General features: G+C 38.0%; 1 protein-coding gene across 1 annotated transcript in view; it reads right to left on the reverse strand.

Annotated features, from left to right (window-relative positions):
- The window catches only part of SLC2A9 (solute carrier family 2 (facilitated glucose transporter), member 9), a gene marked incomplete at its 5' end in the record, with an annotated part of 96857 nt that overhangs the window by 18528 nt on the left and 62643 nt on the right, over positions 1-15686 (reverse strand). The window contains one exon of the mRNA XM_010133634.1: positions 3904-4031. Coding sequence (XP_010131936.1) covers positions 3904-4031 — 128 coding nt within the window. The remainder of the gene's footprint in view (positions 1-3903; positions 4032-15686) is intronic.

Below are 15686 nucleotides of genomic sequence, written 5' to 3' on the forward strand. Positions count from 1 at the left end.
ATTCTCCCCCAAGTGGGTAAATCACTTCTTCACTATTACATCACTGATACCATGGTTGTTGCAATGCCCTATGGCTTCATTCTGAAGAGACGCTCCTTACGGTTATGAAGCAGGAGGTTGCTTACGGACTGCTATGATGTTCTGACATGCAAGGGCCGTGCAAAAGCATGACATATGCAAGTCAGGGGAGAGGGCAGAGGGCTGAAGTGCTTACTCAATTACACCAAATACTCATAAATGGGTATTTTGCAGGAAAATTTGGAGATTTGGCACCCAAATAACAGAGCATTACATCTGAGTTCTAGCACCTGCAGGAGCACTGAAATCCTTTGAAAGGTGGGATCTCCATGTCTTTATGATGAACTGTTTCATGCATCTCTGGTCTACTGGCTTATCAAAGCTGTCTTTGCCTCTTAACATCCCCTTGTTCAGAAAAGCCCCATGCCTTCATTCTCAAGTGACACCAATGGTAAAGATACACTGTTGAGTGTCACTCAAGCTAACGTTTGACATTTCACAAGGTTAAGCTCTACGATAAACACAAGCCTGAAATGCTTTCAGACCTAAGCCCAGATCTTTTGTAATTTTTCTGTATGTTTCAAGGTCACATGCAATAATGCTTTTTCCATTACCCTATTTTGCACTGAAAATAATATTTTTAAAAATGCACATTTTTGACACCTACTATCAGACACCTCCTAAGAATCACACAATACCAAATGTACTTGTGAATTCAGTATAGTATCGCTTGTCATTTTAATTTCAGTTCTGATTCTTTGCAAAAACAATTTTCTCAAAAAAGCAGCAATGAGTGCTGGAACAGTAGCCACATTTAATTTTTTTAATTTGTCAAAAATTGATTTGATACTAGCTTTTCAATCTCATCCATACATTTTAATGTATGACTCAAGCCAATGTTTTATTCTATGATATGCATCTACAGATGGTTGAGGGGAGAAAATGTGGGAGAAAAACTAGGGAGAAAAACTAGGAAGAAAAAGTAGTTAATTGGTGACATCCGAAGAACTAACTACTGGTTGATTTTTTGAGTAACTCTAAAATTAACATATTTGTTACCCAAACGTTTGGGATAATTTTGCAGAATCACACCAAAGATCAAACAAGCGACTGCTGTTGATTATGCATTTGTTCCGTGAAGGCATTTTAAAGATTTTTTTCCCCTGTTTTAGACTTACAAAAATTAGCTAAGGAGAGGCTATTGTCTTTCTGTAAAGAAATAGGTGACTCACAAGCTAAATTTTGAGAGTAAGGTTTTGAGAATAAGGTTTTGAGAATAAGGTTTTTTCCTATCTGAAATAGGAAAGAAGTGAAAGTTACGGAAATGAGGAGATGTTATAGTTTGATCTCTGAAAAAGCTTTAAAAAAAGAGTCAGTCTGAGTAAGACTGCTTTCATCTTTAGGTGCAAACTCTAAAACTTTTTCTCTTTATTACTTTTTAAAGAAGAGAAAACCAAAAACCCTGCAAGGTGGAAATATAATTTCCCTTTGTTAAAACTGAACTGTTAATTTTGTAATCACACAGTGGGAAATTTTTATGACACAAAATGATGAATTCCCCAAGGCTACAGCAAACTTCATACGGACACATACTAAACCACTCAAAAAGCTTTAATATGCATACAAGAGTTAGCAACTGCAGTTTGCCTTTTCATTTGAAGTTACTGAGGGCTTTTTTAAACAGTTCCCACCACGTGATATGTCAGATGGGACTAGGAGGAGAAGAAGGGAGAGTCCTGAGTTGCATGAATTCAGATCCGATGGCCAGCCAGAGCTCAGGTAATTCCTCAGTACTGTGCAGGAGGCAGAAGCAACAATTTTGGAGAAACATGATTATTTCTTAAAGGTCTCTGGATAATTTAAAAACATAACATTAAAACGTGTTCTGGTTTTATGCCCCTAGATTTGAGACCTCCTTCCTGGCCACCTGGCCAGCTGTCATTGAGGCAGGCAGCGGCACCACTAGTACCTGGCCAGATGGGGTAGAAGGCAATGTCTAACACTGCTTAAACAGTCCCCGTCTTCTTGGAGAAACGGCTATAAACCACACAGAAGCATCCACTTGCTGGATGAGCTCATGGCTGCTTCCTGAATCATACTGATGATGATGTCTATAAAGTTAGGTTTTCAAAAACACAAGGGGATTGTCTAATTCTCTCTAACAACGTCAGTGGAAAAAGAGTTATGTCTCTATCTGCTTTTGAAAATCTCACCTTTAATGTCTAAGCTGGCAAATCCTTCACTGTGCAACCAGTGAAAATCACTGGTGATTTCAGTAAGCATTAAAACAAAGTGTTAACACTTACAGCTCTGAGCAGTCTAACTGCAGTTAATAGTAGTAGGAGCGCAGAGTTTTGGGTGATGACAGCTTTTATACTCACATTGACTTTTGAAGGTGAACCAAGTAATCAAAACTATTGAAGATTTTTTCCTTTTAGAAGAAATTTTAAATTAAGTGTCAAACTTAGATCAAGGGTCAGACTTCATAAGGCTTTCAAGTTCTTCCATAAACTCTCTCACACAGATAATTTACAACATTACTACTTAGTAAAAGGAGTTCTACTTGTCAAATGAAAATGAATAAAGTCTTACAGTATGATTTAATTTTACAGTATCCTCAAATACTGTTACACATACAATACTGTGGTTTCACCTAAGTTTCAGTTGTAAGAAGGCACAAACAGCAGTAACACCTCCTTGCCTGTTATTCAAATGTCTTATTTTCTATGACAATTTGAAGAGTAATCCAAAATCTCTCTACTTGGTGTGAGGACCTGCAAGTAGCCTGGAGGGCTGGCTACCTCCTGTGCCCTTCCCTTGTATTTTCCTCCATGCCCTTTCAAAAAAAACCCAAACCAGTTAGCACTTTTTTAATTTGTCCCATTAGATAGTACTACTATTAGTGGAACAGGATGGCTCTTCAAAGAGTTTGGACATGGTCAGTCAGGGAACTGACCAGCTGTCCTTCAGCTCCTGAGACAGAATCAGCTCCTATGTGAGTTCCAGAGCATGAACAGTCCTTGGGAAATGTTCATGATCCGGAAAACGAACTCAGTTTGGTTTTGAATAAGAACCTGCTGGAAGCCTTTTTGCCATACAATGACACACCAACAATGATGAAGTGTTCTTAGGAATCCGAAAGGAAAAACGCTATTCCATGCTGAACTTTGAATTTTATTTTAAATTTTATTTTAATCAAAATTTCATTTTTTTTTAGAAAATAAACTCAGCTTGTTAAAATACAAATACTATCTTTCAGGCAGCTCTTGGTAAAACTGGCCTCTGTCCTCCATGTGACTCGTTCACCCAAGGAAACAAAACAATCCACTAAAAGTGAAACTTATGGAAGTCTGGGGAAGCTGGGACAGGAGTAAAGTCATCCATGCAGCAGCTGGGCTGCAGCAAGAAGGAACCAGCTGAAGAAGACAGAAGCCTGACAGAAGAGATTGAAAAAAAAAAAAGAGAGCCACGAAGCCAAGCTTAGACAGAGGAAGGAGCAGAGAGCATCTATTCCCCAATGAGACTAATAAGAATTCTCAAAGCATGGAGTAAACCAGAAGGTGGGTAGCCTAAAGGCTGAAGGAAAAGGCAATGACAATCACCATTAGTGACCAGAGTCAACCATCAGACTGCATTGCTAAAGTACCCTTGTGGAGAATTTTCTATATAAGGTTGTCCACGGTTGTAACAATTTTTCTGTTGCAAGACAATTTCTTTGAGACATTCAAACCAGGAGACATGTGGGTAGCACAACAGAATGGTATCACAAACATGGTGGGAATTCAACCCGCTTCAATAAAAAGACCTTTCAATTTTATTCAAACGTAGTATGTCACAGTATACCAACTCTATCACAGTATATCAGTTCTCAAGGATGTTGAGTACCTGAATGAAAGGGAAGAGCAGTCCGACTGAGAAGTTGGAGAGCCAGTTGACTGTCCCAGCTATCATGAACGCGGCCGGCCTCTGCGACTGCTGGAAAAACTCTCCGGTGAGGACAAATGGAATCCCACCTGAAATAGGGTCCAACAAGTCAGGGTTTTAGGACACCTCCTCTGCCAACAGCTGTTTCATTTACAGAGATGAACACGCTCTGTGTTGCACACCGCAGTGACCAGCGCTGCTCTGCAGCTCTCTGCTCACATGTATGCAGGGGCTTCTGAGCCAGTAAAATGTGATTTGACAAAATCACACTTTAGAGAAGTGACACGTCTCTCTTCCAGGCCACCGTATTTCCTGTTTCACATCCCTTCAGTGATGGCAAGCAAGTAACACAGCAGCAACTCCACCTAACCGCTTCCAGAGTACCATGTCATGAGTCACTTAGAAGAGTCATTGTTTCTACTAAAATGCTTGAAATTCTGAAAATTCAGAAGTACTCCAAAATACTTTTAGACTTTAGCAGTTGGAAAGGTGGCTCCAAAGAAATTAAACAGGATTCTAAAATAATTATTACCCACTTTATTTCAGCAATAAAAACACAAAACGTTTTATTATCTATGAGCATACTTTTCATTGATGCTGATTTAACACATTCCCTCACTAGATATACTGCTGACACTTCCAACAAAGTCCATTTCTGCCACCAGCCAAGGACTCTGACCTCCATAATAACGAACTCAGTTGAATACCACTTTTGTCACTCGTGCTTCCTTCCACTTAGGCAGTGGACTATTTTGCACAGCTGGTGTGACAATAGCCCCCAGGGAATAACTGCAAGTCTCAGTTTACGATCTTTGGCTTTCTTCATTCCAATGGGATATTTCAATAGAATATTTCTATTTTTATAGAACAAAACACAAGATTGCTTTTGCTGATTGGCTACAGATTTCAGTTAATGTTGCATATTAGACTCTGCTTGCAGAGTTACTTTACCACAGTAGCATCAGTCAGGTCATCAGTATTCTGGTGCTACCCATTTCTACCTCTAGCTTTTAGGTGAGATCCATGTACACGCATACTACGTACAACTTTTCTCTTTAAGCATTTTAACAAGTTAGTGTGAACAATCAAAAAAAACCCCCATCAATAGGCACATTTCCTTTCAAACACCTCTCTAAAAATCCTGACTTCCAAAACATATGTAAATTAAGATAAAAACACCACCGAAGACTTATCCACTCACCATATATTCTCCTTGCATGTCTTTGCTGGATCTACATGCTTATCTTTTGCGCTACCCTTACTCTAGGACAGTTGAGAATACATCTCTAAGCGCTTTATAACGATGCACTGTCACGGGGCCCCTTGTGCTCAATAGCACTACACTGAAACATACACACCAGAAGCTGTCCTATGAGCAGTATGAGACAGGAACCTGTAAACACATTACAGGACATGCAGATGTCACATCGTATCAGGTACTTCTCCATTCCAGATCTGTCAGATGCAGAGGCCATGAATATATGCACAAAAGAAAGGCAACGTGATGCAGCAAATGGTTATGTATGTTAGTAGTCATCACTCTCCACCAGCTAAGGGGACTTTTTGTGAGAGCCTATCCACAATGGTAGCAAAAGCTTCACCTGAACATTCTGTCCCAAGGAATGACAGTATAAATTATACCAAAAAAAGGCATGCAGCAAATAAATTTATTTACTCCTACTTTATGTAGAAAACTGAGATATGTAGAGTTCAGACCATCCAAGCAGCAGCCATTTCTAGAACTGGAGTTCTGTGACTGAAACAAGAGACTTCTCCCAATAGCACTTTGAACGTGTAGAATAAGCAGCTGAACATGCATAAAAATGAAATTCAAGCAACATGGGGTCTATCAATCCTCAGTGGCTTACAGTGCTTATTCTGGCATACGCTTGGGATTTGGGCTCAAATCCTAGATAAGGCAGGTAAAGCAACAATCCCATCTGTTCTGTCAGCATGTTTTAAGCCCAAATGCCACATGAAGCAGTGGTTGGCCAAGGCACTTGCACCTTGGAGAGAGGTACTGAAGGACTGGAAACACAGAAATCATGTAAGACGATTTATTTATGATCATTTATTCTCATACCTTTGCTATAGGACAATCTACAGAGGTTCTTGTCAGTGTAATGAAAAAATGCTGTTTGAGACCCATTTAGAAAAATACACATTGTACAAGAGAGGAAAAACACCAGGGGCAAAAAAAAAAAAAAGACAAAAGGACAGAAACATATCAGAATGCATAAATGTCATGGAAATAAAAATGCATGGGCACTATCTTGGAAAAAAGTTCTTTAAAATTCAAGTGTAATTTCTACATACATATTAATAATCACTAAAATGTATTATTTGACACACTTGTCACAAAAGCTCTTCAATCTAATTTGAGAAATAATCAATTAATCTGGTGATGGTAAATATAGTATTCTGCAAATTCTACAAAAATCTGCAGCTCTGCTGAGCTCTTTCAAATGTTCTGTAGAGGAATGAGAAAGGTGGCACAGACAAACCTCCAGACTTCCTTGTGGCAGAGACAAGCAAATCCATAGCATCTCAAAACAGAGGAAGTCAGTTTCTGTAGAGGGATGACTTACACAACTTTATATGAAGACTTAAGTGAAATTATATGGAGGAACCAGGGAGCCTAAAAAGCACTTAGTAAGTTATGCGAAAGACAGACCAGGTCTAGAAACATGAGAAGTGGAATGAAGTCAGGTCATTGCTGTATATTGCTGCATGCCTGGAAGAGCAGAGACTTAACCATACTAGGATGCAGAGCAGAGAATGCTTAATGGCAAGAGTCATGCCACTGTGAAGAACCCATTGCACATCCGAGTGAAGTATAAAAGAAATTTTGGCAAGCTGAAGGAAAGGTGTAAAGCCTTAAGACACAAACAGTGAAGGCATCTGAGATCAACTGAATCTATAGCCCTACAGCTCGGTCACTTCCAGGTTTCAGAGGTGTGGCTCAAGGACCCCTTTTCTCCTGGAACTTGGGTTTCTTTGAGATAGCAGTCTGGGTGCATGGGGTTGAAGGAACCTGTAGTATGCTTTGACTAGGTCAGCTGGATCCCGACTGCAGAGATGACAATATTACGGATTCTCACCAATCATTCCTTATAGACTCAGGCTCCTTGCAAGGTCCCCTATATAATCACTAGGCCAGATGAGTCCATATTGGCCAGCGTTCAGTATGGATGTTTGGAAACCATCCGGCCAAAAGCAATTCAATCGAACTACCATTTACAGTTGGGGTGGGTGTGTTTGTTTTTTGAAACACTCTTTATAAACATTTTGTTATGGGTTTTACAGCTTTTAATATGTGTTTTATCACGGCTAAGTAATTTCACCAAAAAGCTAACTGATGTTCTTTCTTGTGGGGGATGAACCTGGCTTAGCCGTCTCCTGGAAGGTTTTCCACACAATTTTCAGTGAAACAGCTTTATTTTAGCTCTGATCATAAAAACAAAAATGTATACTAGGATTTCCTGTAGGAGTTTTTCAGGAAGGTAGCTTCTGCACATGAATTTAAAAAGGTGACACATTGACCACAATAATTACAGTGATTCACTTCTAATACTTTGTTCTTTTCAGCATTGCAGTGAACATAATGGAAGAAGCTCTTAACATACTGCAGTGCCATTGAAGAAAGATTATTATACCTGTTAGCATCCCACATCTACATCTATTGAACAGGCTGCCCAGGGAGGTGGTGGAATCATCATCCCTGGAGGTGTTTAAAAGACATATAAATGTGGTGCTTAGGGACATGGCTTAATGGTGACATGGCAGTGCTGGCTTAACAGCTGGACTTGATGATCTTGAAGGTCTCTTCCAACCAAAATGATTCTGTGAAACTACAAATTTTTCACTGCAGGACTTTTATATCAATGAGCTACTTAATGAAACTACATTAAGCCCACATGACACAATTAGACATGAAACAATATTTCTATATCTGTGTATTTTATTTATTTCCCTCTGTAATCAATCCAATTACACTTACAATCAATGTCACGTGCTGATAAAGATCCAGAATCTCAACCCAATAGTCTTTTATGCATGAAATAGGAATGCTAGAACAGAAATAATATTTTGGTATATATGCTACAGATTTTCATATATATATTTAAATTCGCACAAGTATCAATGTGGTTTTTATGAAAAATAAAGTGCACTTATTACTGTATTGTTCAGTGAGCAATTACAAATAAATACTGCTTAGCAGAAGTTACCCGATTCAGTGAAAAAATCTGAATACAGAAAAAGTAAAAAACGAAGAAAAACATGGATATCCTCATTCTGTTTTTAACCAGTACCTAACTGGGATCTGAAGTCATGGCTATATATATGATTTATGAAATGAGACTGTTTAGAGAGTCAATGTCTAATACAAATCGGGGAGATTTACTGCATTGGTAGTGCGTCTCTAAAGGCAATGGAAACTTTGTGTCCCGAGAACCAGTAAAGAGAAAGGAACTCACTCCCGGAGCCAGCAGCTCATCTTTCAATACACACTCAAGACAGAACTCTGTGTTCAGGCAGTGGCTCCATGGTCAGCTCCATATGGTTTCCCACCCCACCAGGAGGACCATCTGTGGCCACACAGCCTAGTGAACTCCTTCATGACGCCACACTCCAAATTCTGTCCATACAGGAGGGAGCCTGGGAACTCTGAAAGCCCTGATTAGGGCAAGAGCAACTAGACTTTCCAACACTCTGTTTTGACAGAAGTCTTCAAAGAGAGAAGTTTCGAGAAAACAAACAAGTACTTTGCCACAATGGTCTGTTTTGGAAAAAAAAGTCTGTGCAACTCTAGACAAGATCAAGGAAAACAGCTTTTGGTACTGCAAGGCAAGACATGTAAAGATGACTGGTATATCCTAATAGGGACGGGAGATAAAATACTCAGTGAAAGACTTTGGTATTTGCAATTCAAGTGGCAAAAGACAACTCTAGAGGGCAGCTGTGGGAGAGAAGCAATGAAAGGAGACAAAGATCCTGGAAGAAAACTGCTGGAAAAACAACCCAATATTCTTCAGTGAGAGAACAAAAGGCTGTTTTTAGTTTCTACCCAGACTTTAGCTATAAAGATCCCCAACAAAACCCACACCAAACGAAAAGCAAAAAAACCCCGACCCCAACCAAAATCCCCACCAATCTCCACGGGAAAATATACAGCAGGAGGACCGCCAGGGAGCTAAGGAGGAAACCACACAATATTCTTTCTACGTCCATTTAAGGAACTATTTCTAAAGCAGATATTCCATGCAATTTTGTAATGCGAAAGACATAAGAATACCCTTCTCTAAACCATCTGATAATTTCTTTAGAGAAATTATCCCATTCCTCAATAATTAGTGCATTCTCCATAGTTCAGTTCCATAAGGCAGTGCTCTCAAGCAGAATTTTCTAAGTAGTCATTTACTGACTGAATAATTTTTCTCTGAAAATTTATTAAATGAAGGCAAAATACATATGTAGCTAATGAACCCCAAATAATTTCTGTTCTTCATACGGGCTATTATAATTCCTTTTAACTACGGAAGTTTCCTCAAAGCCTGCACAATATCTACAATTTTTAATCACTTTTCCTTTTTTGCCTTTTTTACTGTAATAGAAACCAGCAGGGCAGACATGAGCCAGACATGTATTGAGTTATTGTACAAATCCAATACAACTTTTTTTTGCTGTTTTGGTAACACTTTCAATCCAGTGAGGTATTTTGTGATCATTTGCTTTTGGGTTTTTTTTTTTGTTTTTTTTTTGTAAAAACCAAACAACATTAAATTCCTACTGTGGTACTTACCAATATTTCTTTTTGCTTCACCATTATAATTCTACATGACTATTGAAGAATAAATTACAATTAAAAATACAGTAAATTTTTAACTACATATAAATAGTCTTTTAAACTTTTCTGCTCTATTTTCAGACTGGCTTTATCATATCAGAACCCTAATGTCAGCCTGAGTTTCTTTTCTTCTATTTGAACATGAAGAAAAAATTTCTTTAATGAGGTATGACTAACAGTCTTTATGATATAATTAATTTTATAATTATTCTCAGTAACAATTATCATCAGACACTGATTAACAGCACTTCTGTTAATATTATACTATTAAAACCAATGATCTTAATGATTAAGTCAGTGAATTTTTACCTTAATAAAACACAAAGCGTCCTTTACATTTTCATCCACTATACAGATGGCAGTATCGTGGAAATACCTGAATTAAAGACTCACAAGTGGGTTCAGTCCTAGGTAAGTGAAATATTCATACAGTTCCATCACTATGACAGCACTGAAAACAGAAAAAAAACCAATCCCTATCTAGGCTGGGCTTATTACTACTACAGTAACCTACTGAAAGAAATATAAAGTCATCAGATATGATATCCCTGTCAGAAATTCGGGTTGACAGCCCATTAGCACAAAATGCTGCTGCTTGTGAACCTGTCCAAAATAAAATGGTCTTGAAAACTCAGTTTGGCATGTCAGGCTTTCCTCATGAAATGTTTTTAACAAATTAATGGCAGAAACGGTGCACGATTATGTCACTGTATAGCTGCATTCATGCCGAAGGACCCCAAGAGTAAAAGCGGTGGACCAAATTTTTAGAGAAGCTGGGACAGAAAAGCCCCTTCCTGTCCTCCTTCTCCTGTTTAAGACAGACCATGTCTTCACTATTTAAGATTTCTGGAAACTACTGAAGTCCTTAGGATATAGAGACTCAAATGCCAATAATTAACTTTTTTGGCTGCTGCTCCAGGATGTCAGACAGCATATGGAGAGCAGTAGGTGTAGAACTAATAGGACAATAAACATTTCCCTTATTGTGGCTGATAACCAAAATAGATCTAGTAAATGGCAGTATCTGTTTGTTAGCAAACAGAAAGGTAAATGAAGAGCTAATCAGAAGGTGCCATTTGACTAGAAGTCCCAGCTTAAAGAAAGACAGTAAAAGTTTTGCTGCAATGAAAGATACAAACCTACTTTCTGATGTAATTCAGAAAGAAGTCGCCAAAGTCATTACTGAGTGTTCCCAAAAAAGTGAAGTTTACGGAGTAGGACAGATAACATCTGCAGATTAAAAGGAACCAACTGCTTATTCAGCCAAACTGACACCATCAGACTATCCTCCTTCATGCGATTGTCCTTCTGACCTATTTTTTCCCTTGGAAGTCTCTTAGTGCTGTTTCTTTAGCTTTCCACAAAGTAGGTTTGCTATCAAGAAACACTGCCTATACCCTACAGAAACTGTGATTGCAACATAAAGCTACTAAATGCTTGGTTTTAAATACCAGGCATAGAGCTTAGTCAAAAATAGGTGAGATAAATTTAGAGCTTTGGTGCTCATTGTGCCTGGGAACAAGGAAAAGAAAGTATTTTATTGTCTTACATATAGTTCTATATCTACTCTTCTATATATTTATTAGTTTGCACTTTTGTAAGTATATTTTAAATTAATTCACAGAAGAAACAGTGTATTTTTTTCCTAGGCTTTCTATATCCAGTCCCCATTAATCTGAATAACATACCTAAGTCACTAACACAGCTTTTGAATAAACCAATTTTTCAGGTTACATGAAGCTCTAAAACAAGTGGGCGCATTTTTTCAGCAGTAAATATCTTAAGTGTTGGAGTTGTGAGCCATCAGCAGGTAGTTAACAATCATTCAGAAAACATGCTAGTTCAGGCAAGGAGTGCTCTCAAGTGCCAAAGCACACACATTTTGAAAGCTTCAACTAAAGTAATTTGTAAAATCTATTGTTAAAGGGGTAAAGTTCATAAATTTTTCCTGCTGCTATGAACTCCATGTGTCATCTCCAGCAATTTCTTTATCCAACAGATACAGATACCTTTCAAACACTAGGAGTTCATTTTTCTTTAGAACTTCCACTAATTATGAAGAACTGAAATAACTTCTGTAACAGAGCTGTTAAAAGCAACACATTTACTCTAAGCTGCTCTTTAAAGACAGAAACATGGGTATTAGTCTCAAAACATATGTTGAATTATCAGTGTATTTAATGTATTCAAGATCCATGTTATCTTCCCCCCAAAGAAATTCATTGAAGATCTGGCCCAATCAAAAGCAATTCTAGTTTTATTTCTTAACAACCCCAAAACTCACTTTGTTCACTGGAAGGCAACCAAATGAGAAAAATCTCATGTGAAGCCCTTAAACTTCCCATCCTTTCATGTCCTTAATAAAAATAGTTGAATATGCTCCTGCCCCCCAAGTGTAGGCAGGAGGTTTTTTCCTTTCTAGAGAAAACCAGAAAAGGAAAGGTAAATCAGATCTCCTGCTGTTGTGCCTCTGAGCCCACATAAATTCAAGCGATGGCATTGACATGGCAGGCTGTGATGGCTGGCAGCTGGGACACTCCTCATGTTGGATGGAGAGCAGTCTGCAGCACGTGGGGCAGGGGATGCGGCCGGAGATCCCTCAGCACGTCTTCAACTGAGACTGGTACGCATTGCATAATAATTACGTATCTCCAGGTTATTGTGAGTTCCTGAACTGAACTGTAACTCACATTTGGAATATTTAACTTCTCTTAGTGCAGGATGTTTCAAATCTACTATTGTGCCCACAGAAACCTTACAACCATCACCAAATGTTTCTTAAATAACTGTGAAAACTGAAGGTTATTTCTGCACAAATACTGTCCATACCTGATCCCGGAACTATCTGACATTATCAAAGGATGCTTATCTGCTGGAAAGCTATAACAGCTTCTAGTTTACAGAGTAAAAGAAATTTTGAAAATTAACCTAAACCTCCAAATCTACCACTTTTTAATTATATATGTAGCAATGCAGGTTGATTTGTTTCTTCTTAACATCATATGCTTTTCTAGTACAAAGAGAAGGGGTTTTTTCTGCTCAAGCAAGCTCCGAATTCTCAAAGTGGACTAAAAGAATGCCTCTGTGGGAGGCCACGAACATTAGAAATTCTTACATCCCACTCTAAGTGGAGAAGCTACAACACCGCACAAAGCTTTTGTAAATGCCTATTTCCGGCAATAATACTGATGCTGCTTTCATTTCAGTACTTTTATTTCTACATGTGTGCTATCACACCTTGGTGTTTCACATCCAAGGGAAGATTTTTTTTCACCCCTATTGGCATTTCAGATCGAACAAACCCCATGACTTTCACAGTGACCCTTTTATCACAACTGCTCTGCTGTCAGTGCAGCTGCAGGTTGGCATTCAGAGTAAGAGCACAGACTGATTTAAACTTTAAATACCAAAATATCTTTGATACGCCTCAGGGCACAGCAACGACTTCCTCTGATTTTTCTTTTGTTTACTTCATAATGTCAATTTAACACAGGCTGAATATACCATTATCATGCTTCTATTGTATCTGTATTCAGCTGTGCCAGGAAAGAATTCACTCATTCCATAAACCATGACAAGTATTATAAAACTCAATTGCGTGACGAAACTTGCAAAAAAGGGACAAAACGTGAAACATTTTTGAAATGGTGTGGCTTGTTAGTGTTTCTTAGCTATGTCTGAAATTTCAATCACTAGAAAAAGCAACAGTTGAAAAATTAAGATCTCATTATCATAAAAGTACTATTTTTTCAAATTCCATTAGTGGAATTTTACTGATTTCCCTTTTTTGTGATGAGAGTGTGACTGCAAACATATCACTGATCTGATTTTGTCATCCTTATGCATACTGATTAGGAACTTATGTGAAAAGTAGGAATTGAAGCAAAATCATAGCCATTTACGCTTGATTCTATTCACACGAAATTCAGCCCTACACAAACTCCACTTAAGTCAGAAAACTTCTGAAGGGAAATGCTACTCATCCACAGAAATACCTACAGGATTCAGGACCAGAATAACTACTTCTAAGATGTTACACAGCATAAGGCAGTAACATCAGATGTCCTGAAGCCTGACTCTCGCTTTCTTTTCACTGCAGCACCACCAATTTAAAAACAGGAGCTATTAATGTAAATTAGGTCAGAGGCTCCACGCTCTATGTAATGACCAGCTAGAAAAATCCTGAGAACAGGCTCATCTTCAGGGACACGTGGGCATTTGACAAATAGAAACAAGAAAGGCTTTTATATAGAGGATCAAGCATCTCATTTAAAGGTAAATGAAGAACAGAGGACTTTGATATAAAAAAATAAAGGAATTCAGGATCAGACTGGATCATCTGGTTCAAATCTAATCCTCAGCTGTTTCAGCCAGTATTTAATTTATAAAACTAATTTGTTTAGTTTCTCCTTTTGCTGTCTCCATCAAGAAGCTGATACAGAACTCAGCTCCTCTAGTGGCTAGTTTTCTTCAAATTTCTATTCTAAATTTATTCATGGCTAGCTAGCACCTAAGTTTGGGTCTTTGTTATTATCTTCTGCAGCAACGTTTGCCTTCAGCTTATTCTCCCTTCTCAGTATTATTTCCCCTTTCACCAATGTGTTTAGAAACCTAAATTACGTTCTCAAACTTTTTTGTTAGACACTAGGAAGCTATTCTGTATCTTTTCATATAAAGATCTATTTTCTTCACCTTTACAGAAGTCCTTTGCAGCCTTCCTGTTCTATCTGCTGTATGAGCAGTTTCTAACATTCAGCTCTAAGTCATCATCTCAAAAAAATGCTGACATGACACATGACAACACAATCAGCATTTTTCACATGACAATGCATGACAGTATGATGCATTAGGTCTCTAAGAAAATATGTAAAAGAATGTGCATATAGTGTTAATATAAAACAATCTTTCAAATTACTTAGAACATGAACAGCTACGGAGAAGTCTTTCATATGATACTTACAGTTATCATTCTTACACTCTTCCGTAGCTAACTGACATTTTCAGACATCCTTAAATCCTCACCTTGTTCCTGAATTTCTAACCCTCTTTTTCTCTACAACTTCATACAGTTATACACAACCTATTACCAGAAGTGGGTAAAATGTGAAAGCTGAAGTGAGATTTCATGAAATCACTGATGTCAAACTTGAAGTGCCATCAAACTAACACAAATTTCCAGCACAAAGATGGCTCGAGTCATCATAACCGGGCAATGGATATAAAAGCAACCTGTCAGATTTCTGGAATTTCCCCTAGTGTTACCACTTGTTGTAATAAAAGCTGCTTTTTTTTTTTGCTTCAAGAGGACTCCAGAGAACTGGGGAATGCTCAACTGAAGAAGGAACATTTCTGCAAGTCTGTGCACACATGTGGCTGACCTCTCTTCCTGCACTCATCCTAGATTATGAACTGTCTCTATAGAATCATTACAAAGCATGTGGAATTTACAGTCAAGAACACTGAAATGCTTTAAATAACTACAGGAGGAATTAAATAAGATATTGAGAACTAGTAATACAATGCCCTGTTTAATAAATACACACAAATGACACTCAATTCTACAAAAGGCTAAAAACATTTAAAAACCTGAAACTTAAAGAATATGCGTTAATTTTCTAGGGAAAAAACCCCTTTTACTGACCAGAAAGGTGAGAAAGTTATTCCTACCAGAGTGCTACAAAAAAATACTAGACACTGAAGTGTGAAATTCTCCTACTAATGGTGTATCATAAAATATCACTGAGAAGGTGATAAGAAATAGCCATTCAGTCCAGAAAAATCTGGGGTGAAACGATCAAAGTCTACAAGATCACAAGAAACTTGAAGAGGGAGAAAGGAAATCAGTTGTTCCATTTCCTCCAATGCAAGACCTAAAGAGCATCATACAAAGCACAGT

Source organism: Buceros rhinoceros, unplaced genomic scaffold, assembly GCF_000710305.1.
Source record: "Buceros rhinoceros silvestris isolate BGI_N320 unplaced genomic scaffold, ASM71030v1 scaffold933, whole genome shotgun sequence".
NCBI classification, from domain to species: Eukaryota; Metazoa; Chordata; class Aves; order Bucerotiformes; family Bucerotidae; genus Buceros; species Buceros rhinoceros.